Raw genomic sequence first — 27,274 nt, 5'->3', positions numbered from 1 at the left:
TGGCATGATGCTGGATATTCATAAAACAAGACTGTTTTTTTTTTCTTTTATCAGTATCCCTAAATATGTGAACAGTGAAACGGTCATTTCAAAACATTCTGAGAAAATTAGTGTGTGCATATATATATATATATATATATATATATATATATATATATATATATTCCAATTATTCCACAAAATCGTGTTGTACATGAGCTGCTAGCTGATGAGGAGCGTAGTGTCGAGTTGGCTGTAGGCCAAGTACGACAAGATGGAGTGGAATAATTGTTTTATTCAAGCCACCAGGCCTGGAATTTCGTCATTTTAGGGGCAAGGCCACTTGGCCTTTTGTGCTGTCAATTTTTTGAGGGCACAAAAGCCAGGGCACCAAGGCCATAAAATAAAACAATGATTTTAAGTTCACGTCTATAATTAATTTAATTTAAGGACTAATGACTCTTCTGAGGAAGATTGGAGTCTCAGTCGAAACTATCAAGCAGGTAAAGAAACATCTCCTACACTGTTATGTCTGAAGATAAGAAAATATTGAACACATCTAAACTTGTCAATCCATCACTCACTTCAAAAATTGTAAAACTTATTCAACCTATATCCTCCCATAATTTTTGTTTAATTGACACCGAATGTGCAAGAGCATCTTCAGACTGTACTACTACGCAGATTTTTGATTAATCAAAATTGAGCCTGGAGTCCATCAAAATGTTTGACTGTAAACGGAACATATACTAGAATGTATATGAAAATGAATAAAAGTAAATGTTAATGTTGTAATGATGCCAAAAACAATGAGAGAAAATCTCTTGCGATGGTGATCTCGTCAAGATGGCAGCAGTTACACTTCGGTTAAACAGCAAAAAGAAACATACAATACTAGTAACAAAATAATGCTAACTGCATAGATTAAAAAAGTGGCTATGAACAGACAACAGCACATATCACGTATCATATTACGGCAGGAACAAGCAGGAGTAACATCCGTGACCTTATGCTTAAAGCTCGACAAAGGAAAAACTTGACAGCAAGCTAATTAGCATTTCTTACTGGCTACAGTCGGTACTCGGCACGTTAAAAGTGGGTCAACGTTGTAACGACATAACGTTACTGTACAAGCAATGCTTATTTAACGGTAACAAACTTAAGCCCTATATGTTGAAATTCCTCTCTTATTCGTTCGTTAATTTATCACACAGTCTTACCTCAGTCAACTTCTTCCCTCCTTCTGTGAAAATTCAATATCTCAGACGTGGACACAAGTGGGCGGGGGATGCGTTTGATTAAGTCTCCTGGTTGGCTGGTGATAGATTGGTGTCGTTATAGCACGTCGGAGCGGTTCATGCCAGGCTCGAGTCCGATCCACCACTGATGAGTTGCCCAATAAGAATCCAGAATGTCATCAAAAGACGTATTATTTTCTCAGTAGACGCAGGTGATGTTAAAGCCTATTGGCAGTCACGAGGCAGACTACAAAACCACAGGGCATCAAGGCCACTGTGGCCTTACGGCAGATATTTTTTTCCAAGGGCACAAGGCCAAATTGAGAGGGCACGAGGGCCGTGGCCCTCGTGAAATTCCTGCCCTGCTAGCCACATTCACTGGATTTTGAGAAACAGAGCATTTTTATTTTTATTTTTTGCAAATTCGATAAATAAACACTTTACACAAAATGTCTGACAAAATAATTTCCACTTAGAATTTACACAAACTGGCGAAATGACAGTAGCAATTTCTAAAAAATGCTATAATAATCATTCTTGACAAAAAAAAATATTTTTTCTTACCATCATATACTTTTATTCAATATTTTGTTGCTTTTTTATATTTTTTTGGGTTTTGTTTTCAAGTAGAGTTTTTATTTTGTCCTAAGTTGGTTCAGCAACACGCGCCGCCATTTTGTTTTTCTCTAATCACAGTATATGAGCTGATGTCCTCGTAGTAAAGTCGCCAATCAGAGTGTATGATTGCGCAGTGAATGCAGATAGAATATATATATATATATATATATATATATATATATATATATATATATATATATATATATATATATATATATATAAAAGAATATTCACAAATAAGGTTGTTTGCATTGTTAATTCACAAATATCCCACTGGATTGTAAGGCTTCTGGACATTCTGTGCTAGTATATCATGACTTGATGACTGCTCCTGGATAATTTGGTGTTAGTAGAGACTCGGCACTGGATGACTGGTGCTCGTCTGGCCCAGTGGGAGCCCTGCTGTTTGTCTGCTCTCTGCTGCGTCTGTCTCTGGCTAAAGCGTGCCATTGCCTGCCAAACCTGGCATCCTGTTCTCCATCACCATACTGCAGACTGCCACAGAGCCAGCACACACATACACACCATTATACTGCAGGCTGTAGAGCCAGTACAAACCAGCTTATCATACTCAACATTCGCATTAACCCACCCACCCACCCACTGAAAACACTGTCATTAACCCAACACACAGAAACACTGGAGGGCAGAACACCTCTGTCCTGCCGTTTGCCATAAATGCCAGAAAAGAGTGCCTTACTACACCTGTGACAGTGCCATCTTGCCCACTGCCAAGTCGCCAACACACAATCCACGGTTATCACTGGAGCAGGTGTCTGTGGCAGAAAGAGGGAGGGAGAAAACAGTACAGTGAGAAGGATGAGAAGGAAATGGAGGCAGAACTGGGTGTGTTTGCGGTAGATGTGGTTAGAGCAGAATTAGTGACTGGAGGGAATGTCACCACACAGATGAAAACACGGGAGGTGTAGTAAGAAAAAATAGAAGGCTATTCAAATAGAAGAAAGGTGTTGTTGCTTGTTGATTAAAGGTATTCAGGTGTTAAAGCTAAGTACAGATTTTTATTTATTTATTTATTTTACGCCTAATGCACAGGGTGGATAGCAGGCATGAGAGCTGTGCTCTTTGTTAGGTGTAGGAGGCATGCTAGCAGGGGACTACAGAGAGGAATTGGCAGGCAGTGGCTGGCTGTAACCTGTCATATGAGTTCTAAGTTGGTCTTTTGTGAGAAAATAGCAGTTGCCAGCATGCAGAGGTGGTGATTTAGCACGGAGATAAGCTCTCTGTAATGGCAGGGTGGAATAATTCTCATTTAAATAGGTGGGTGATTCGAGCCTGCTGCGACGGCTTTTCATGCCTGTCGTGCGGTGAGCCACACTCGCTTTCAAACACGGCTCTTTGATACATGTACCGATACATGGCCTTAGTGTAATTGTATGTTTTATAACCTAGACAGTCATTGGTAGAACAATGAATAAAATGAATCACTGGAAATGTAATGAATAAAGGTGGGCAAGAGCGATCGTGTGTCTTTCAAAGACGTGCACACACCATGTGTGATAAAGCTGAGATGGAGGTGAAAATGTGCTCTGTGCACGTGGGTCCTCTCTGCTTGTCAGACGTGTGTTTGCTCGTTTACATTCTCCCAGCATTAAGGGCACAGGAGACAACTGAGCAGTCTTATTAGTCATTACTGGCTGATCGATACAGGGAGGAAAGAGCTAAAGCAGACGTCTGTCTCTGTGCACCAGAGAGACAGACGGAAAGAGAGAGACAGAAGGAGCGTGCACTCGGCTCAGAGAGCGCTGCAGTCTCCCAAACAAGGAGAAAAAGACTCTTTAACACCACCCTCTGTGTCGAAATAAGCACACAGGGCATTTTTTATTCTCTATCCACTGTCTCCGTGGAGGGGTCTCGGGAAGAAAGAGTGCTATTGTTCCAGAGGATGAACTCATTTTGTATTAAAGGAAATATTTCATGCGTTGCCTTGCACCATCTTTTTGATGGTGGAGGGAGGACCACACTGGCGAGGCAGTTCATGGCTTTTATTCATGCTATATCTGAGTAGCACCGTACTGGACAGCACAGATCTCTTTTATTTTCTCATTTCCTCCATGTCACTGCACACAGGTGTTGGAATAAGCACGCAGAGAGCGAGGGAGAGATAAAGAGACAGACAGAGAGAGTCCAAAGAGCACTTAAAACACTTATTTGAGTCAGAGATATAGAGAAAGACAAACAGTGAACTGTTGACATGACATGATTCACGATCCTCAGTTCTTGTCTCCCGTACCTCAGTCTCTCTCTTCCTCTCCTGTGTTTTCATCCTCCCACCATGAGAAAACAAGAGCAGTCTTTTGTAGTAGGATCACTGCTTACAATGCCCTGCAGATGAAAAGCATATGATCCTGAGAGAGGCTAAAATGACTCTAAATGCTTGGGGAAATATGAGACTGCAGTGGCCTCCTGTGGTAAAGGCTTAAACTGCAGCTTGAACCCGAAAGGGGGTGTTATTGTCAGTGAAGGTTAAGGTGAGACGCTGTTGTGTTATTGCATTGCAGTCTCACTGAATTATTGCAGTTATGTTTTCTCCAGCATGGATTTGCTTGTCATTTATCACATCCTTTCACTAAAGTGTATAACTTATGAGCTGTAGGTGAAAATTGTGTTTTTAGTACTTAAATAAACAAGTTGGGGGCGGCACGGTGGTGTAGTGGTTAGCGCTGTCGCCTCACAGCAAGAAGGTCCTGGGTTCGAGCCCCGGGGCTGGCGAGGGCCTTTCTGTGTGGAGTTTGCATGTTCTCCCCGTGTCCGCGTGGGTTTCCTCCGGGTGCTCCGGTTTCCCCCACAGTCCAAAGACATGCAGGTTAGGTTAACTGGTGACTCTAAATTGACCGTAGGTGTGAATGTGAGTGTGAATGGTTGTCTGTGTCTATGTGTCAGCCCTGTGATGACCTGGCGACTTGTCCAGGGTGTACCCCGCCTTTCGCCCGTAGTCAGCTGGGATAGGCTCCAGCTTGCCTGCGACCCTGTAGAAGGATAAAGCGGCTAGAGATAATGAGATGAGATGAGATAAACAAGTTGGATCAGGGTTACGAACGTAGATTATCTAAATGAAGAACAAAGACCAATGTACATCCTATACTCCGGGATCATATTAAGGTTCCTGTGCATTAAATCTGTAGACTCATCTCTCTCTCTCTTTCTCTCTCTCTCTCTCTCTCTAGCACTGCTGTCATCCTGGTGCGAGGACCTGGGTCGGCTCCTCCTGCTGCGGCACCAGAAGAATCGGCAGAACGAAACCCCAGGCAAAGTGCCTATGCAGCCACCCATGAACTCTATGAAGCCCTCGCTCTCCCATGGGTCAGTATAAACTGGCTTGAGAATTAACTTCTCCCTCACTGGACCTTCTACAAACCCTGGGATGACCACCGTAGCTGTTGACCCTAAAGCTTCATAATGTTCTGTTCACTTTATAACAACAGATAGTGTCACGTTGACCTAGACCAGCTTTATAAATTTGATAGCAAAACACTTGTAAAATAAAATTTAAAATGTCTGTTGTACCTTTTGATCAGTTACATCTGATTAGCACCAGGAACATTTTTATGGACCTGAGTCAGTGGGAACACAATGTTACTCCTGAGGTTCTGCTGAATTTAATTTCAGAACAGCCAGAACCACAGTGTAGGGCCATTGAGCAAGGCACTTAACCCCAACTGCTCAAGAATAAACTTGCACTTGGTTATGGCTTTCTTCTAAGTTGCTTTGGATACAAGCATCAGCTGAATGAATAAATGTAAATGAATGTAAATGGCATACGCAAAATCTCTTCACAAGCTCGGGGATGGGAGGTGAGTGTGCACAGGTGTGAATGCAAATAAAAGAAGGTGGTAATGCAACAACAACTAAAGTCATCTCTGTTTCCTATTTACAAGTCACTTCTATCTCACTTACCCCTTTTATCTAGATTTCCTCTCTAGTCACTTTTATATCACTTTGTTACTCTTCAGTGAAATGACCTGAATGTCATTTCGATGAGATGATTTTTTATTCACACATTGCCTCAGTATTATATATGTTTGTATAGCCTTACTTATACTGAGCATTTGCAATGAATAGAATAGACCTGAACAAAAAAAGATAAGGCTGTTTTTTTTTTTAGAGTCCTCTTGTTACCACTGCTTGCCTGTACGTAGTCTTTTCCAAGACACCAGCAGTCAAAGTTTTATCAGCCGTACTGCATAAACATTGCGTCATTTCAAGATGATTTTGATAGCTTGCAAACTTAAGACTCCCAAAGATAGAGAAAACATTTGATGATATCCCACCTTCCTTTAAACTTTTATCTGTGTAAGTCAGTAAAGAACTCGGGGCAATAGAATTATTTGTTGATACAGTGCCAAAAGGCCTCTGGGGCATCGAAGCAGAGGAGAAGTGCTGGCTCAATGAAGTTATGTTTAATAGAACATTCTGTACTTGAGGCCTGAGCTCTGATTGGTTGCCAAAGAAGTCTCCCTGGTGAATTTTACAGCTTTGCTTCCATGAGAAACAATGTTCGCCATTGAAGAGAGAATTCTTCCTCAAAGTCAGCACACCTCCCCGTACATGGCTTGTTGTTGCTTTACACCCTGCTGCATAGAGCTAGGATGTTGTTTTCATCTCATTTGGCTTGATGCATTTGGTTGGTTTTCAGTGATGGGTCCTTTCCGTACGACTCCGTTCCCTGGCAGCAGAGTGCCAACCAGGCCCCAGGCTCACTATCAGTGGTGACGACTGTGTGGGGGGTGACCAATACATCACAAAGTCAGGTGAGACAGACAAGTAACAACATGAAATAATGTATGATGTGCTTCCATTTGAATATCTCTGGTATTGTGTGAATGTCGTTGACAGCTAAAGGTTTAATCCTGCTGTCATTAAAATAGGTGTTGGGCAACCCCATGGCTAACTCCAACAACCCCATGAACCCCGGAGGCAATGGAATTGGGTCTGGCATGTCAGCCAACAACCCAGGGCTGAACTCCCCTCAGTTTCCTGGCCAACAACAGCAGCAGCAACAGCAGTTCTCAGCCAAAGGTGGCTCCAACCAGGCCTACATGCAGCAGGGCATGTACGGGCGAGCAGGGCATCCTGGGGCTGGAGGATTCAGCGGGAGGTGAGTGTTCCAAACCACATCACTGACAAATCAGCTCACCAGAATGAAACACATTGACGGAAAAGATACTGCACAAAGAGAGGAGTCTCTCCTTGCCCCATTCTGTGAGAATTCAATAAACGTGGGCATTGAGGCTTCCATTAGTGACATTTGATATTTTATTCCAATGCCAAGACAACACTTAGCTCAGGGATGTTAGTCTTCCAGGAATTTTCTCAAAAGAGATGATATCACCTTCCCATAGTGCCAAGCTGAGAGAGAGTGAGAATAGTGATTAAGGATATAGCTAGAAATCCAGTAGACTCAGTGATGTCAGTTGTTGTTGTTGTTGTTTTTTTAATCAGACAGAAAGGGTTTCTTATATTTGTTCAGTTGTCTTCTTAGTTTATGTGAAAGTCTGTTGGAATCTTGCCATGTCAGTTAACTTAAATGTATGTTAAGATCTTTAGGTTGAGATATAAAGATTTGTTTTGTTTTGTTTTTGCAGTTACCCGGGTGGTCCGAATGCTCCAGGTGGCATAGGCATGCCCCCTCACACTCGGCCTCCGTCCGACTTTACCCAACCTGCCGCCGCTGCCGCTGCCGCTGCTGTCGCCGCCGCCGCCGCCACTGCAACAGCCACTGCCACGGCAACTGTGGCTGCCCTACAGGAAACCAACAAGGACATGAACCAGTATGGACAGGTGAATGATGTGTGTTCGGTCAAGCTGAAACGATACCATTGATTCCCTTGCTTATGTATTGACTCTTGGTCTCTATATGGTCAGAATCAGACAAATAAGATAACACAAGTGTGTGACTTGGCACAGACATTGCAAGAGCAGAATAAGAAATATAGTAAAATGAAAAAAAAAACGTGTTAAAGATTAAAATAACTGTTGAAAAGCATTATGTGCTGTATGTACACATTAAACAAGATGTGCCAACTGGAAAGTATAGTAAGAATTATTATTTTTATAAGTGTGTAATTGCAATCTGTGGTTTCTCCAGATGTGCTCATCGTTTCAGATGGGCCCTGCGCAGGGCTATAACAACCAGTTTATGAATCAGCCCGGACCCCGGGGGCCGCCAGCCATGGCAGGAGGCATGAACCCAGCTGGCATGGGTGCTGGCATGAACAGCTCCAATATCAGTGGCCCTCCAATGGGCATGAACCAGCCCCGGGCACCAGGAATGGGGCCGTTTGGAGCCCACGGCCAAAGGATACAACAGCAAGGATATGCAGGCCCCAGACCTCAGTCCATGCCAATGCAGGGCACAAAGCGGCCCTATCCTGGAGAGGTGAGGATCGACCCTCCTGTTATATTTATTATTAAGTGATGGACAAGCAGTTTGACCAAGGCCATCATAAAATTACAATGGGTTTTTTTTCTGATGCATAATATATTATAAATACAAATCAGTACATAATATATTAGACTCAGACTTCGACGACCTTTATTGTCATTCAGTATGCGACAAGTGTACATCAAACGAAATTTCATTGCAAATTGGCTCAGCACAATTTATATAAATATTATCTTCTTTCTCTTAATTATAATCAGTATTACTGATATTCAAGTATGTGAATGCAAAGAAAAAACACATTGAAAAGATAATATTTCACACTGTCATACTCAGTTCAAATGACCTGAAGGTAATTTCTGCATCTTTCTGTAACCAAAAATGTGATAAGCGTATATTCTTTTTCACGTTGAGAAGATGTATTGAGCCAGTAAGGTGTATTTGCAATAACATTTTAAGTTGCTTAACTTTTTTAGAAAAACTAAAAGAGTAGAACACAAGTTCATGCTAAAAGTTTGTACTGGGACATAATTGTCAGTTTTCTTTTCTTTTCAAATGTACACATTGCATGCAAAAACTTTCCCATAAACTTGAGAAGTTTAATAAGTAATTGTGTTATTATTCTCTTTTCAGCCCAACTATGGGGGACAGCAATTTGGACCTAATGGCCAGTTTCCCAATCAGCAAGGACAGTACCCAAACCCTAACGCCTCCAGAGCCCTGCCTTCTCCCAGTTACCCCGGCCAGAGGATGCCAGGCCAGCAGGGCGCAGGCCAGTACCCGCCTTCAGGGGTACCCATGGGCCAATACTACAAGGTAAATGTCACAAACTGCTTGGTGCAAATCACAATGTCCCACTTCATTTTACACACCTCATCATGTGCTTTTTGTTCCTTCAGCAGGAACCATTTAATGGCCAAAACAACAATTTCTCCGGAGGTAGTTATGGCTATAATCAAGGCAGTGGGGTAAGCAGTTCCTCTTCATCCCTTTGTGGTTTTCTTGCTCCTTGCTTGCTTTTGTCAGTGTTTTCACTGTACAGGGTGTCCCGTAAGTCCACCATCATAGGAGGACACCCCCCCCCCCAAATAAACTAAATAAAACTTGCTCAAGGTTTTTGTTGACTTTGATTTCTTATGAGTAGAATCCATTAGTTGGATTCATTCTGCCTTGCTCAGATACATTATGATCTGTAAAAGTATAAAAATGCTCATTAGCCCTGTGATGCAAGACTTATGGGACACCCTGGTATGTGATGTCAAGGTGTACACTGCAAAAAATGACAGCAAGATTCAAGATCTTGAATATAGTCAGATTTATCTAGCCTTCACCGTTAACCAAATATAATATTATTAAACCTATTTATAGACATTTTTCAAACTTCATATTTTCTTCTTTTATTGGCAGACAATTTTGCTTCTATCTAGAAATAAATGTTTAAAACTAAAAAACATTATCTGCCAATAGAATAAGACTATTTCAAGCTTGAAATTAGTAAAAAAAAAATGTCTAGAAATAGGTTTAATTAATCTTAGATTTGGTTCTTAGGTTTGATTTAGAGCTTATATAAATTTGACTATATTCAAGATATTTTCACTTGCGAAGCGATACTTTTTTGCAGTGTAATCGGTGAAACCCTTTTTAATGTTACTACACTGGATAATTTGAAATGTAATAATGAGATTTTGTTTATTTAATATTTCGTTTTATTTTTAGCGACGTTTGTTTACTTTCATTTTTAGCCCCTGATTGTTGAACATGAAGGCGAACCCGCTTTACGTTTCAACAAAATAAATAAATTGAATAAGTGAAAATGTGTATGTATTTTTCCCCTCGTAGCCTCCGCGGCAGGTTGTGAACTATCCTCATTCACCTGTTCCTGGGAATCCCACACCACCCATGACTCCAGGAAGCAGTATCCCTCCATACCTATCGCCCAACCAGGACGTCAAGCCTCCGTTTCCTCCTGATATGAAACCGAATATGACGTCTCTGCCTCCACCACCAGGTAAGCGTCACAGACACCACAGGTTAAAGCTTTTCAATCAGCTTTATTAAAAGCTCAGCATCAGCAGTGAAGTGAAGTGTTTTATCCTCTTAACACCTTCAGGTGGGTGAGAAGAAGTCCCACTGCTCATTTATCTCACTTCACTCTGCTTCACATCTGCACAGAGTGCATTCATAATACATGAATTTCAGTAGGAGGGTTGAAATGATGTGACCCTGAAAGCAAAGTTCAACCACATATAGTGCAGTGGGTGTCGGTTAAAAAGCTAAGTACTCATGGCATTTGTGTGAGTGTGTGCGAGCTAATGCTGTGTACTGCTTTTAGCTAACCCCACTGAGGAGCTGCGGCTGACCTTCCCCGTACGTGACGGCGTGGTGCTTGAGCCGTTCAGACTGGAGCACAACCTGGCTGTCAGTAACCACGTCTTCCACCTGCGGCCCTCTGTTCATCAAACACTCATGTGGAGGTGTGTGAATGCTAAAAAAGAAATATAATAATAATAATAGCCTTCACTTATTTACGTAGAACCTTTCATGCATAGAAGGCAGGTGTATATAATTGAGTGAAAAAGTTTGCACACCCTTAGGAAAAGCAGCATACAAAAAGAAAATTAATTTTTAACAGCAGTACATGTCGTTTGTCACATTAAGAGAAGTGCCATCATTGCCATAAGTAGCAAAAATGATCAGTGTCTGGCAGGGGTTCTCAAATTTTTGCTGCTAGGGCCCCCTTTAACTGTAAAATGGACTCCACTGATCCCCTCAGTACGTGTATAAACAGTATATTTATTTTATGAATATAATCCAACTGCTTAAATATTTGGTTCATTGTTAAAATGTGTCATAAACGTTGTGGTTATTTATTGGAGCCTTAAAGACTCTTATTCACTCGTATTTTTATTAAAGCATATTTTTAATTAGATTCACAGTGGCATTTATTTATGAGCCTACTCATTTTTGAATTATTGAGGTTTTAATTAATTCAGTTCAGTCGACCAGTCAAAAAGGCTAAGAACGTAGAAAGGTACTGCACACCTAAATGTGTTTTTTTGAGCTGTAAACTAAAGGATATGACCGTACTGTGGTGAAACATGTCAATGCTGGTGTTAATATTGACAGGATTATATTACATTTTGATAAAAATCGGCATTTTATGGGCTGAAAATGGCTCAAGATGCAAATCTACTGTTTAAAATCATCCTGAACCTTGCAACGACGATGATAACGTAGAATTCACCATTTAGTACATCTCTACATCATGACATTTTTATTAAAAAAAAAAAAGTTTTAACACCTTCTAACCAGAGATGGGCGGCCCACCTCCCCCAGCCACCGCACTTGAGTGGGAGGCTGTGAAACTACGCTCATTTTCAAATATATGCTGATCGAGACTCGCTGAGCAACTCCTGCCTCACACATCCACACCTCCCTGTCAGATTCTTGCCCTTTTCAGCATTTTTCAAAATTGTGCAGTGGGTGGAGTTAGGCTCAGAGCTGGGAGTGACGTTACACTTTAAAAATGAGTGATAACTATGATAACGGTAGGCTGTAATTTTCACCACTGTAACACAATAAATGAAAAAAAATTCAAAGATTTAACGTGTGGGCATGTTGGACTTGATGGATTGCTGCAGTCCAAATTTACCACATTCATTCATCTTCAGTAAATGCTTTATGGTCATTGTTGGTGTGTTTTAAATAACTTATGTTTGTATTTTTTGGAAATAGAATCTAAGTTTGTCAGAAAATATGTCAGACAAATACAAACAGAATAAGTGCATGAGCTGGCAGGATCGGCCAGGTTTCCTTTGGAAGTAGGTGAGAGTGAGATGAAATAAACAGTCTCCTGCACACCTGCATTCTCACCCTTTGGCTTTATAACTGCCTCTAACTTCTTTGCATATCCTCTTCACAACATTCTGAACAACACGTGCACTATTCTGTCATTGAAGCTTGTATCTCACAAATTTAGCACAGACCTGAGACATGGAATGTACAGTAGATGCATGTGATATATAATATGAATAGAGGACTAAAGAAGAAAGTAAGCAGTTTGATTCTAAGAATAAAAAAGCATGCTAGTGTGTTAATCGAGTACCTGCTGGTTGGTGTCAGGTCTGACCTGGAGCTGCAGTTTAAGTGCTACCACCATGAGGACCGGCAGATGAACACGAACTGGCCAGCGTCGGTGCAGGTCAGCGTTAATGCCACGCCACTCACCATCGAGAGAGGAGACAACAAGACATCCCACAAACCCCTGCACCTGAAGCATGTGTGTCAGCCAGGAAGGAACACCATCCAGATTACTGTCACAGCCTGCTGCTGTGTGAGTACCGCTGCACTTCAGCTAACAGCCGTGCTCTGAATAATGTATAGCTTCTCATTTACTGACCTCGTTCATTGGAGTAGTGGTGGTTCACTGGTTAACACTTTGAGCTATTGACTTTAAAGCCGTGAGTTAAAGCCAAGGCTTGCTAGAGAGTCACTATTAATGTTCATGCTGTGGAGTTACATTTTATTCTGTCTCAATTATACATCATAAATGTGTCTGCTCAATGAATAAAATATAGACTATAACAGCAGCACTGGTTTGGTTTAGCAGCTGTGCTCTGTGTAGGTTCGTGTGTGTGTGTGTGCATTTGATATCAGTTTCATGAGTTTCTGCTGGAAAAGCAAATGGCACAGAGGAGATATCATTATCCCATGGCACTAATGTAAAGGAGATTGGATGATGTGGGAGTCTTGCTGGTGTGTGTTAACACATGTCTGCTCTTGTCGCAGTCTCACTTGTTCGTGCTGCAGCTGGTGCACAGGCCGTCAGTGAGATCCGTCCTGCAGGGCCTGCTCAAGAAGAGGCTCCTGCCAGCAGAACACTGCATTACCAAAAGTAAGAGCACACACTCTATAATGAACTCAATTCTGCATTATTAAATAGTGCGGCTGAGCTGCATTTTCAAGCCGTTGTAAAATCCTTGATAAACACATACCTCTGAACTGAACGCACCGCTGTAAATGAATTCTGCATTAATGCACCAGGTTTTAAACCAAAGCTTACTGTTAACAGACTACGTGGTGGAAAAAATTTTATTGAGATATAATATATTATTAATAATAATCCACACATACAGTACCAGTGAAAAGTTTGGACACACCTTCTAATTCAGTGTTTTTCTTTATTTTTATTCATTAAAAGACACTTCATGTCTTAAAGTAATGATGGATGTCGTTTCTCTTTACTTATCTGAGCGGTTTTTGATATAATATGGATTGCTACAGTTGTGGAATAGGGCTATTTACTGTATTTTTATTATTTACTATTTGCTGTTTGATCTCAAGCACATTAAGAAAGCAAGAAATTGCACTAATTAGCTTTTGACAAGGCACAACTGTTAAAGGTAGACTGCCTTTCAGATTTTTCAAGTGTAGGTCATAAAAAAATTTTCCCTGACACCCAGTTATTTTTGTTTGCTGGACCGAAAGCTACTGAATTCGAATCACAGACTTCCAATTTTATTCGTTTTTTTTTTAATGGAACAATTAATGAATTTAGGGCCACGTGGCCCGAAATTCTCCGCTATTTTTTCCTGCTTCACCATGACCCAATTCAAGATACTATGTCATGCATCACGTGGTGGGCTTTCCCTGTTTGCGCAAGGCATTGTGGGATACAAATTTAAAACAGGAGAGAAAAATGGAAGACGCGAATGAAATGTGAAAGACCGACTACAGTAACGGAAAGCGAGAAGAAAAGACGTTACTTTGCAAAGGAAAGGAAACTCAGGACCAAACTAATAAATATTGGCGGTCAGCGAGCACCTCGGTGTGATCAACTGCTCGTTTAGCAACAGAATGATGTAACTGTCAGTGCACGGTCAAAGGTTAACCTGTAGATGTCAGTAATGCAACACTGGATGCCAGCTGCCGTAAAATCCAAAAGAAGAAGAAGGTAAACCTGCGCATGCGCACACGGACTTCCTTTGTCTTCTTGACTGTGCAAAGCGAGTGATTTCATACACATTATTTGCTCGGGAATCCCTTCAAATTAAATAACTTCCCAGCCACAGAATGGCCTGATTTTTTTTTTGTTGTTGTTGTTGTTGAGATATTACAGAAATAAACAATCACGATGACCAAATTTCAGAGGAACTAATTTTCACTGATTTTATGAAATCGAAAGGCCGCCTAGCTTTAATTGAAAAACATTCCAGGTGACTACCTCATGAAGCTGGTTAAGATAATGCCAAGGGTGTGCAAAGCGTCATCAAGGTAAACACTGGCTACTCTGAAGAGTCTAAAATATGAAACACATTTTCTTTTTTTTTAAACACTTTTTGTTTACCACATAATTCCATATATGTTCCATATGTTATTTCATAGTTTTGATGTCTTCAGGTTTGTTCTACACTGCAGAAAATAGTCAAAGTACAGAGAAACCCGATGAATGAGCAGGTGTGTCCAAACTTATGACTGGTACTGTGTATATTATTAATAATAACTTATTTACTAGAATAATAAACTTATTTCACATATACTGGATTTTATCATATTGAGTTTTTTTTTTATCAATTTTTTAAAAGCAGTAAGTCACTCAAAGACATGCATTACAAAGATTATACCAAACCGAAGTGAGTTTTAGGGACTCTGCTTTGTGTCCTGTTTAAGAACACCCATACCTGTGATAAAAATCTCTGTAACGCAGACCTGTTATTCCTTTCTTCTTCTGCCTGCTGATTCCCTCATCCTCTGCGTGCAGTAAAGAGAAATTTTAGCAGTGTCGCAGCGTCCTCTGGGAACACGACACTGAACGGAGAGGATGGCGTGGAGCAGACAGCCATCAAAGTGTCACTTAAGTGTCCCATAACGTTCCGGCGGATCCAACTTCCAGCCCGGGGACACGACTGCAAGCATGTGCAGGTAAATAGTCACAAAAAAAAAAGAAAGAAAGGCAAAAATTCCATGTAAACACAACTCGGAATGTCGTGGAAATTGAATGTGCTGAAACGTTTGTTAGAGTTCTTGAGGTCAGTTGACACCAAATGCATTTCAGCAGTGTTTTGTAAGTCACACATCTTGAGACAGTGTGTGTCTGTAAGTGTGAGCCCATCTTTCACATCTGCACATAAGTAAGGCATAATTTCCATACAAATCCATTCAAATCCCACTTTCTCTGTTATGAACTCTGCTTAAACTCAGTAATTATGATAAGTTATGACTGTTTGGCCTGTAGCTGCACAGCAAACTGTTTGCACTGTAACAATACTGAGAATAAACACAGATGTGCTTTTTGTTTACTGTCTCAGTGTGTCGTGTCACCTTTTTAAGTGAACTGTGTTGCAGTTGCAGCTGGCGCTACTTTACCTTCCAACACTTTCCGTATTCTATTGACACTATTATGTTTATAGGTGGTAGGTTTTCCTTTATTATTAAAACAAAGCAATATATGGGAAGAGTAGCACTCGCGGGGCATCTGCAGTGTGAACGGTTGCTTATTCTGTGCACCTTTTATGTCGCATCCGGTTCATTTCTTGTTGGATTTTTTTGAATTCTTGATTTCATTTTGATGTTCTGCCATGATTTTTGGCTTTCACTCCTCGCCAGGGTAGAATAGTTTCACTATTTTCGGTTACTGACGTTTCCTCTTATCTGCAGTGTTTTGACCTGGAGTCCTACCTGCAGCTGAACTGTGAGCGAGGGACGTGGAGATGTCCTGTATGCAAGTAAGTTGCAAAACTCGACCCTGTTGAACCAAGGTAGTGTTTTTGTCTTTTTACATAACTTCAGAGTTTATACGGCTCTCTTTGTCTGTAGTAAAACCGCATTACTGGAAGGTCTGGAAGTGGACCAGTACATGTGGGGAATTCTCAATGCCATCCAAAAGTATGTACGAGTCAAAACCACAATCAGTAGCGCATTTAAATCTTTTTTGAACTCTCATAAACTATTTAACCGTACTGTCACATAACTTTTCTGTATACAACCAGTGTTTAGACCTGTACAAACCTTTAGGGCTCTCATAACCCACTGGGTTTTTTTCCCCCCTCCCTCCTTAGTTCGGAGTTTGAGGAGGTCACTATTGACCCTACATGTAGTTGGCGGCCGGTGCCCATAAAGTCTGACCTGCACATAAAGGAGGATCCAGATGGCCCTCTGGCCAAGCGCTTTAAAACCATGAGTCCCAGTCAGATGATCATGCCTAACGTGATGGATATGATTGCTCAGCTGGGGCCAGGACCCTCACCCTACACCTCCCTCCCCCCTCAGCATGGAGGGAACAACACAGAGTACACCAGCCAAGGTAGCGATCATGAGTCCATCTGCTCCAGCTTAAACTAAATCAAAATAATATAACCCTCCTCGAAGAGGGAAAATATTAACAATGATTTTTTTTTTTTTCCATTTGGCTCAATTTCTCAGGTACACATGGACATTCATTTTTAAAATGACATTTATATCACAGACATTATGATCACATCACACGAGCTTGATTTCAACACAAGTGAAATAACAGTATTATAAATTGACTGGGTTGTAAATATGACAATTTTATAAAAAGACAATTTTATTGCATGTCATGTGATCTCCACGTCTTTATTGCACATTGACCTGCCATAAAAAGGCTCTCCAAGCATATATAGGGGTTTCGTGTCTATATTTTTGTAACTATACTTTGATACCGCTCATCATTGAGACGTAAATACGATTGGATACCTGTAAATAGATTTTACAGTTTAATTATTTGAAAGCCACAGAAATGACATGGTCATTGGAAACTAGTGAACAGAACCAGGTTGTCTTTGGCAACTTCGTTTTCTTTTGGTGTGACTCATTTTTTCACAGTGCTAAGAGTCAGATAGACACCTGCAGGTTTTTAAAAGGCTCAGTAAAGCGAGTATTTCTCTCTCTCTCTCTCTCTCTCTCTCTCTGTGCCTCTGGCTAATCATGCCTGAGGTTACAGCTTCTCATTACTCTTCTCTGCTTTTGTTTGTCAGGCAACAGTTACCAGGGCCATGGAAACTTTGACTTTCCACACAGTAATTCTGGTGGAGGAGCTCCAATAAATGACTTCATGCACGGCCCTCAGCTTTCGCACCCTCCGGATGTACCCAACAACCTCATGGGCCCTGACAAACCTCTGAGCCACGGCATGACCGACTCGGTAAGACACCTGCGTCGAAACCATGCAGATTTCTGACATCAGCTCCTGCCTCGGCCTCTTGTCCAGAACCTTGATGCTCTCGTTCAAGTGTTGTTTATATTAAACACTCCAGAATCGTGCTTTTTATTCAAACATGAACGCTGGACCAAACCCTTCCATTTGTTGACAGAACCTGTTTGATATTTTTATGACATACTTTCATAAGCACTTGCTTGGAGAGGAGGAGGAATTGGGTAAAGTTGTCTAACTTTTATGTTCAGGCCAAAGTGACTCATTTCAAATATTTACCAAAGGTGGAACAATTATCTAAAAACTTAAGATGAAGACTTTGTTGCTGTTCAGGTTTATTTGCCCTAAAAGTGAATAGATGGAATAAAGATTTAAAATAACTGGTAAATATGAAGCAAAAACGATCCTGTCACATGACCTCTCTCTTATTTGCTTGTGCACACCTACCATTACAAGTATCATAAGAATTCTCTACAAAAACATGCAGTTTATTGTTAATAGTGGAGAGGAGTCATACAGTATATCATATATAACTTGAATATAAATGTATAATTGTGTTGTTATGAAGGTGATTCCCTGGGTTAACAGGATATCCATTGCGGAGTAACCCTTCGTATTATAAACCTGGTACTATCCTCCGAGGTCCATCTGCATGGCTCTAACCTGTATGTGTCTGGCTGCTCATGCTCCTCAATACCCATGATGCCTCACTGCCTCTCTCTGCTGTCCCTGTAGATGCCTCATCCTGTGAGTGCTGAGCAATCCCATGCTTCCATGCCACCAGGAATGCACGTATCGCCCCACCCCAACAGCCAATCTGCACAGCCATTACATCACAGCGGCCCTTCATCTGGCCCGCCCCCACGCCAAGCCCCGCCCCCACAGCAGCAACAGCCTGGCCCCAACAGCCACACGCATGGAGACATGACCTTTAACCCTGGTGCTGAGGGCCAGGTAGGCGGTCAGGGAGCAGCAGACATGCCCGAGCCCTCTCTCGAGGTGAGTACTGTCAGTGTGCACAGCAGCACTGCATTAGTCATTTCTCTGTGCTTTGAGCGGTCACACGCTAGGAACATGGTTTACAACCCCGATTCCAAAAAAGTTGGGACAAAGTACAAATTGTAAATAAAAACGGAATGCAATGATGTGGAAGTTTCAAAATTCCATATTTTATTCAGAATAGAACATAGATGACATATCAAATGTTTAAACTGAGAAAATGTATCATTTAAAGAGAAAAATTAGGTGATTTTAAATTTCATGACAACAACACATCTCAAAAAAGTTGGGACAAGGCCATGTTTACCACTGTGAGACATCCCCTTTTCTCTTTACAACAGTCTGTAAACGTCTGGGGACTGAGGAGACAAGCTGCTCAAGTTTAGGGATAGGAATGTTAACCCATTCTTGTCTAATATAGGATTCTAGTTGCTCAACTGTCTTAGGTCTTTTTTGTCGTATCTTCCGTTTTATGATGCGCCAAATGTTTTCTATGGGTGAAAGATCTGGACTGCAGGCTGGCCAGTTCAGTACCCGGACCCTTCTTCTACGCAGCCATGATGCTGTAATTGATGCAGTATGTGGTTTGGCATTGTCATGTTGGAAAATGCAAGGTCTTCTCTGAAAGAGACGTTGTCTGGATGGGAGCATATGTTGCTCTAGAACCTGGATATGCCTTTCAGCATTGATGGTGTCTTTCCAGATGTGTAAGCTGCCCATGCCACACGCACTAATGCAACCCCATACCATCAGAGATGCAGGCTTCTGAACTGAGCGCTGATAACAACTTGGGTCGTCCTTCTCCTCTTTAGTCCGAATGACACGGCGTCCCTGATTTCCATAAAGAACTTCAAATTTTGATTCGTCTGACCACAGAACAGTTTTCCACTTTGCCACAGTCCATTTTAAATGAGCCTTGGCCCAGAGAAGACGTCTGCGCTTCTGGATCATGTTTAGATATGGCTTCTTCTTTGAACTACAGAGTTTTAGCCGGCAACGGCGGATGGCACGGTGAATTGTGTTCACAGATAATGTTCTCTGGAAATATTCCTGAGCCCATTTTGTGATTTCCAATACAGAAGCATGCCTGTATGTGATGCAGTGGCGTCTAAGGGCCCGAAGATCACGGGCACCCAGTATGGTTTTCCGGCCTTGACCCTTACGCACAGAGATTCTTCCAGATTCTCTGAATCTTTTGATGACATTATGCACTGTAGATGATGATATGTTCAAACTCTGCAATTTTACACTGTCGAACTCCTTTCTGATATTGCTCCACTATTTGTCGGCGCAGAATTAGGGGGATTGGTGATCCTCTTCCCATCTTTACTTCTGAGAGCCGCTGCCACTCCAAGATGCTCTTTTTATACCCAGTCATGTTAATGACCTATTGCCAATTGACCTAATGAGTTGCAATTTGGTCCTCCAGCTGTTCCTTTTTTGTACCTTTAACTTTTCCAGACTCTTATTGCCCCTGTCCCAACTTTTCTGAGATGTGTTGCTTTCATGAAATTTCAAATGAGCCAATATTTGGCATGAAATTTCAAAATGTCTCACTTTCAACATTTGATATGTTGTCTATGTTCTATTGTGAATACAATATCAGTTTTTGAGATTTGTAAATTATTGCATTCCATTTTTATTTACAATTTGTACTTTGTCCCAACTTTTTTGGAATCGGGGTTGTAAAAAGTCGGGGCTGGCTTGCATGCTGTGCTCACTTAAATGGGAAAAAGAAAAAAGTATAATTAATTGTTTTTAATAGAATTGAGTATATGACAATTGTTAGTTATCCAAATCCTTTTAAAAGTTTATTAGTGGTAGGTCAAGGCATGTAAGCTGTTGAGGTAGAAGGTGAACTAATGATACCAAAACATCTTCATAAATTAATCATAACAAAAAAAAGTAACATTATTTTATTCTGCTAGACGTCTGTCATGTTTCATAAGTATCACACAAATCTCTAATCGTAATTATTTGAGCTGACTGGGATTGTGTGAGGTGATTACAAATAACACAATCATATATGAACTTGGTAAGCATGATGCGTCTTCTCAATTAAATTTTTTTAAATCATCAAATAGCTGCACTATGTACGAATAATATAATCATTATGTCAGTCAGTCGTTAATCTCTGAACTGTACATAACTATCTACATTATATGGACATGAGTGTTTTACTGGGAAATACGCCACTTATATTTTTCATACGAGCTACATCCAGGACATCGAGAACAGCAACCGTGACATATTTAAATAATATTGGCTGGCTTTTTTTCATGCTATATCAGATATATTCCATTCAGCTAGCATGATATTGAACGAGTCGAAGACGAGTAGCTGAATGGAATATATCTGATATACCACGAAAAAAGCCAGCCAATATTATTATTATTATTATTATAATACATACACATTTGATGGAACAATTATAGATTTTACAAAAAGTTAAGAACAGGGGGGTAACTTACCAATACTGAATGCTGATTCTGATCAAATGTAATTCAATGTTCTGTCAATCCAATGTACATGTACAAAGTCAAAGTTCTAACAATGAAAATGGTACAAGTCCAAAAAGCCTGAACAACAACCCAACTTATATACAAGCTATATCCAGGGTGACAGTTCGAGTTCAAAGTTACTTTTGGTCGTAGTTAATTGTTACATTGCAGTTGTTCGAAACAAAAGGGCTTTGCTGAGTGAAGTCCACGAGTGAAGTCTCTGTCACTTTTCCTCACCTCCAAGTAGAACTTTGACATTATTTCCACTATTGCTCTCTTTTCCAGTTTTTCGATGTCCATTGGTATGTTTTTCTCTTGTAAATACGCGTGAAGAATATCCAGTGAAGTTTTGGTAGCCTTTCGGGTGTTCAGTGTGTCTGTCTCTTTAAATATTTGGCTTTTAATGAAGCAAAGCTCGCCGCCATGTTAGTGTACAAACTGTCACAGTCACTCACTAGCGCAGAAGTTTTATGTCTTCAACATGTCTCTTTTCCAGTTTTTCGATGCCTGTTGGTCTGTTTTTTTTCTTGCAAATATGCGTGAAGAATATATAATGAAGTTTTGGTAGCCTTTCAGGTGTTCAATTTGTCTTTAGTTTCAGTTTTCAGTTTATTTATTTAGAGCTTAAACTGAGCACTGAATTAACCCCGTCTTCTCTCTTTCCCGGCCGACAAAGAAATGATTGTGTGCATGTGCAACAGAAAAGTTGTCATGGGATCTTTGTATGAGCGCCATTGTGTGACGTTGTGTTGTCTTGACAACATGCAGTATTATAATGATATTGCATGCTCATTCTCCATTGTGGAGAGTGGCGTAATGCATGGAGGATAAGCGATATGATAACAATAATGCATGCCATCAATAAACCCACTAGAAGGGAATAGAATACATGATTTTATTCCATGGAAAAAGTGGCGTGTATGTATAATAATTCTCAATATGTCATTTGTGAGGAAATTGATGAATTGTTTTAATAAATTTGGGTCCTTTTGTTTGTGTCTGTATAATAAAAAAGAAAATCACATGTTGGCTTGAATATATGAAGTTTATCTTCTCCTGTTGAAAAACTCACATTTTTCATATGAAATACATTGTGGATCTGAGTGACATATTTAAATAATATTGGCTTTTTTTCGTGGTATATCAGATATATTCCATTCAGCTAGCATGATATTGAATGAGTCGAAGACGAGTTCAATATCATGCTAGCTGAATGGAATATATCTGATATACCATGAATAAAAGCCAACCAATATTATTATTATTATTATTATTATTATTATTATTATTATACATACACACTCTCTTCATATCAGCATATCAGCCTTCTCGAAGGCCAACGCTAGCTTACCAGCAAGTCAGCGCAGTCAGCGCGGCAGTGAAGTCACCTTCCAGCCAGTGTAGCGTTCATCAGTAGTGTTAGTGAATGCTAATGAAGCAGTCAAGCCAGTGCTATCAAGAGCAAGTAGCACAGGCTAACAACCGAGAAACTAAGATTTCTGTCGCTAGACTCTTCTTCTATGCACACTTGCCACAGTATTTTTCTCTCAGACTGAAGTATTCATTTCCCTGTGTAATTTACTTAGTTACTTTAAAAATCAACATTGACAACTACACACAACAGAGCGACCCGGCAGCCAAAACTCTCTCAAAATCTTCCGTATTTAACGAATCAAACCTGGTGGCCATGTTTATTTACAAATTGTCACTGTTGCTTGCTAGCGTGGACGTTTAACTCTCTGATGTGTCTCTTTTCCAGTTTTTCGATGTCTGTTGGTATGTTTTTCTCTTCTAAATATGCGTGAAGAATATCTAATGAAGTTTTGGCAGCCTTTCAGGTGTTCAGTGCATCTTTCTCTTTCCCAGCGAACACAGAAATGCTGCTGGGCATGCGCAGCAGAAAAGTTTCTCATTGGATATTCGCTCTCCAACATGTTGTCTTGACAATGTGCAATATTATAACAATATTGCATGCTCATTCTCCATTGGGTAGAGTGACATAATACACGTAGGATAAGCGATATGCTAACAATGTTGCATGCTATTAAACCAAATGAATGAAACCCGCGAGAAGGGAATAGAATACATGTTTTTATTCCTTCGAAAAAGTGTCCCGTATGTATAACAATTCCCGATATTTCACTCCAATGATGTCACTCAGTGTTTTCCCGCCGACTTGACGCACATTGTCAAAATGGCGAACTGGTTCACAGTTAAAATTCTTTTGATTAACTTGCTTTTTTTGTGTGGATGTGTCTATATAATATAAAGAACATTACACTTTGGCACGAAGATGCGAAGTTTATTTTTTTGCGTTGAAAATATTTTCATTCGTTCACTGTGCTTACTCGTAATTCACCACTCGAAGAAAAACTTCATATCTTTGTGCAACCGTATAATATCCCCTCTCTCTCTCTCTCTCTCTCTCTCTCTGTGTGGATGGTAAGTCAAAAAGTTCTAAGAAAGATGTTATAATTTCAAAAGGAATTCAAAAGAATTCAAAAAAGGAATACAAAGAAGGAATTATCTGATGGAAACATCGCTTGCAGAAGTGTTTAGACTTAAATAAAGGATATGTAGAGAAATAGCTTTGTTATTTTCATAAATAAAGATTTTTTTTTCATTTGTCTTAGAACTTTTTTACTTTATTTATATATATATATATATATATATATATATATATATATATATATATATATATACGGTATAGTGTTATGGAGTGCTGTCATATTGTATTTTTTCAGACATATGTTTTAAATGCATATGTCATTCATTATGTGTATCTTGTCTTTTTTTTGTTTTGTTTTTGGAAGTTACACTCCCTGGCCACTTTAATAGGAACATCTGTACCCCTGCGTATTCATGCAGTTATCTAATGAGCCCGTCATGTGGCAGCAGTTCAGTGCATAAACTAATGCAGATACAGATCTAGAGCTTCAGCTAATGTTCATATCAAACATGAGAATGAGGGAAAATGTGAGCTCAGTGACTTTGACTGTGTTGTTGATGCCACACAGGGTTAATCTTGTTTTAGTTTAGTTTGAAGGAGCAAATATTCTTGATTATGAATATAAAGGAAAGTTGTTATTTACATGCTTAAATGATAACATCTCTACATTGTATTACATTTGAGTGCTTGGTGAATAAAACACTGTCTACACGGTTCCTGATTTGAAGTAATTTCTGTCGTCCTGTGTGCAGCTGCTGCCCGAGCTGGCCAACCCAGATGAGTTACTGTCATATCTGGACCCCCCGGACCTCCCAAGCAACAGCAATGATGATCTGCTCTCCCTCTTTGAGAACAACTGACTTCCCTAACCCACCTTTACCCGAGGCACTGACAAGTTCAGCTGTCAGGAGTCAAGCAGAGCCCTGACCACCAATTTAGTACTTTACAACCGCGAAACACTCGTCCTCCCTCTGCCTCTACTTGTGTAAATATCTCACTCTTTTACGGACGTCCTTTTTCCACACATGTATGGCAGCCATGTTGGTTGGCACTAAAGTGATATTTCAATACTAATATGAAAAAAAAAACTGTGCAGCTATAATCATAAGAATATATGTCACACAGAACTGTATGTGTGCTCACTAGGAAAGTGTTGTAGCATTTTTTAATTCAGATTTTTTTCCTTTTGTGAAAAGCAAGACCTGAATAGAAAAAAAAAATACTTCCTGTACTGGCTTATGTGTGTGTGTCCCCTGAGCATTCTGAGGTTTGTTCTTCCAAGCTTTATGTCCATAGCTTCCCAGATCTCCATCTAGTGTTTTTGACTGGATGTGTCCTCACTGTATGTCAGAGGTCCCTTGGAAAAAGCACAACAACATTCAGCAGAACTGCAGCAGGAAGACCTGAAAAGGAGAACATCACAGGAGCAAAAGGCTGCATCACAGTCACTGAGAGGTTTAGCATCCTAGCGATGCGGTACTCCCATCTCACAGACTAATGCCAGGCCTCCGCAGTCCTCTGGAGCTCATGTGGAACGTGTGATGTGTGGGAATCCCCTTCAGATCGGCATATCATATCTCATTTTGTCCATCATATTCACTCATGAGTGTTGTATTCAAATCAAAACATGTTCCCGAGGGCATTGTGACAATTCATTTCACTGTTTTTTGTAGGAACACCAACATATCGATACTGTATGTGTGATGACGTGCGTCAATAACCAGCACTGTACCTCCTTCACAAATCTCTCCATCTCAGAGTACTGTGCAATCCAAGTCAGTGGGCAACACAATTCATTTTTGTAACGTAAGAAGTAATGCAATCACTTTTTAAAGAGTAGTTTGAGTGTTAAAACATCCGTATGCTCTGTCAGCTGTCTCTTCTGGGAGGCTTTCCCCATTTAATGCATGAGCTTTGTCCCTCCCAGGCCTGTGATGTCATGAATAACAAGAACTCCATGTGTGCATACAGTGTGTTCATTGTGCACTCGTGCCAATCCCACGTTGTTTTAGTGACTGAACCAAGTGTAGACTGATTTTCCTTTTTAAATCGGTGCGTTCAGACGTGTTCCTCTGTCCTGTTTTTAATCATTTGAAACATGAACTATGATCATGTAAGGACTACGTTTGTTATGCGCAATGTATTGTTCATGATATAATTCCTGTTTTCCCCCGTTGTTGTAACTCTTTAAATGTACAGTGTATGTGCGTTTATTACAAAATGGCCATGTATTACCAAAGTTCTGCGTAGTGATTGGAGGAGATGGCCCAAACCTGTCGTACCGAGATAATAATCTTCTTTTGAGATGGTTAAGCATGTGACACCTTCACTTCCACCAGTGCATTCACAAAACAATATAATTATCACATAGTATTGTATGGTAGAATATTTTTATGGTCTTTTTATGGTAGAGGTTACACGTCTGTGTACAGGTCGACATGATCTGTTTTGTTTTTATTCCCATAAGCCCCTGAAAGAGTCTCAGAAACAATATTTTCCCCATGAGGCCCAACTCAAGGCCTCGTCAAAAAGGAAACCACTTTCCACATCAGATTACTGTTTCAGAGTTGTTGTATGAAGAAACACAAAATATAAATTCAACACAATAGGAGCTGCAAATAAATATGCATTAGTCCTCACTTATTTAAATTCTGTTAATCATCAGAATGTACTGTATGTTATTTGCTTCAAGTTTTATTTTCTTTCCAGTTGGTGCTCGAACAATACAGTCACTTGTTCGAGCTTCACAAATGCAAACAGCTGAATACCGTTCAAAATGTCTTTTATTTTTCAATGTTCATTTCCATTTTAAGTTATTTTGTATCACAGACTTTTGGTGTTCGGTTATGAATGGACCTTACGTTCATTGCTGACACATTTTAAGTCCTTTTAAACAGGTAAATGTGCTTTAGCCCGTAGCCCCAGTTGATTTGTAATTCACTTGTATGGTTGGTTGTTTTTTTGTGTTTTTTTTTTTTTTAACTGATGCACTGCCATGTTATTGTTCTTACTTTGTAGACACCTACAAACAGAAACTGAACTGAACTGAACTCTCCACTTGCACATTGGTTACACTGCAGGTTGTTGAGACAAGTCCCTGTTTTAGACCTGTCACTTACGGTAGCTGTACAGTTATTGAAGAAGGAAGTGAGTCGGTGTTGAGACAGTTACAGTGAAATGAATTCGACGCTGTTTGTACCTGATTCAGCCACAGGTCTCAGTGGGAAATGGTTTTGAAAGAACGCCCAAGCAGGGGACAATAAGGGATGCATGTACATATGTAAATGACAAATAGAGACACGTTAACAGAAATGTATTCATTTTCCCCAGGGGAATGTGCATTGTGTATTTAGAATTTGTAAAGCTTGCAACCTCCTATCAGACTCGAATTGGGTAAAATGAATCTGTGTTTGTTAGCGTCTGTGGAACCTCTTTCCATTTTTCTGTTCTTTCGTTTCACTTATGTAAAATATTTCCAACGCCTCCTAGAAAAGGGGAATTATGGGGGCAAAGAGACACACTTGTTTCACCTTTGTGTAATTAGCTTCAGTGTATTGCTTCATTACCTGTGTACTCTATAAGGTGCTACAAAAGATGAAGAAAATCCTGGGGAATAATTTGGAGGATGGGGCATGGGGCCTGGAGTGGTTCCAAAAGATTGTAACCAAATTAATAGTTTGTACAATTTTGATATCACGATCAGAGAGAGAAAAAAAAAGGTACAATCTGAGGTGATTGGCGCCTAAAGTGGCAGTTGTCTTTTTTGTTTTGTACATTCTGTGTACAATCATTTCATATTCTAAACTGTTCGGAAGAAAAAAAAACTAATTGTGATTTTTAGTCTTGCAAAACTGTATGTAGTTAGATGCTGTGACATCCTAATATTTATCTAATAAATATGTATTCAGATGAAACATA

General features: G+C 40.2%; 1 protein-coding gene across 7 annotated transcripts in view; it reads left to right on the top strand.

Moving 5' to 3' along the window:
- Window positions 1-27,274, top strand: part of zmiz1a (zinc finger, MIZ-type containing 1a) — a 200,665-nt gene extending 173,391 nt beyond the window's left edge. For 5 of the 7 annotated variants that reach the window (XM_060925958.1, XM_060925957.1, XM_060925959.1 and 2 more), the window contains 18 exons: window positions 5,021-5,156; window positions 6,490-6,604; window positions 6,722-6,951; window positions 7,439-7,634; window positions 7,942-8,232; window positions 8,869-9,051; window positions 9,135-9,203; window positions 10,075-10,243; window positions 10,568-10,709; window positions 12,358-12,568; window positions 13,024-13,129; window positions 14,996-15,156; window positions 15,892-15,959; window positions 16,051-16,119; window positions 16,293-16,537; window positions 17,232-17,398; window positions 18,143-18,406; window positions 24,109-27,274. In XM_060925958.1, coding sequence (XP_060781941.1) covers window positions 5,021-5,156; window positions 6,490-6,604; window positions 6,722-6,951; window positions 7,439-7,634; window positions 7,942-8,232; window positions 8,869-9,051; window positions 9,135-9,203; window positions 10,075-10,243; window positions 10,568-10,709; window positions 12,358-12,568; window positions 13,024-13,129; window positions 14,996-15,156; window positions 15,892-15,959; window positions 16,051-16,119; window positions 16,293-16,537; window positions 17,232-17,398; window positions 18,143-18,406; window positions 24,109-24,216 — 2,930 coding nt within the window. In that variant the 3' untranslated portion in view covers window positions 24,217-27,274. The remainder of the gene's footprint in view (window positions 1-5,020; window positions 5,157-6,489; window positions 6,605-6,721; window positions 6,952-7,438; window positions 7,635-7,941; window positions 8,233-8,868; window positions 9,052-9,134; window positions 9,204-10,074; window positions 10,244-10,567; window positions 10,710-12,357; window positions 12,569-13,023; window positions 13,130-14,995; window positions 15,157-15,891; window positions 15,960-16,050; window positions 16,120-16,292; window positions 16,538-17,231; window positions 17,399-18,142; window positions 18,407-24,108) is intronic. The other 2 variants (XM_060925961.1, XM_060925960.1) reach the window with 2 other exon arrangements.

The sequence above is a fragment of the Neoarius graeffei genome, chromosome 7 (assembly GCF_027579695.1).
Source record: "Neoarius graeffei isolate fNeoGra1 chromosome 7, fNeoGra1.pri, whole genome shotgun sequence".
Taxonomy (NCBI): domain Eukaryota; kingdom Metazoa; phylum Chordata; class Actinopteri; order Siluriformes; family Ariidae; genus Neoarius; species Neoarius graeffei.
The sequence above is the reverse complement of the archived record's forward strand: the minus strand, read 5'-3'. Positions and strand labels throughout refer to the sequence as shown.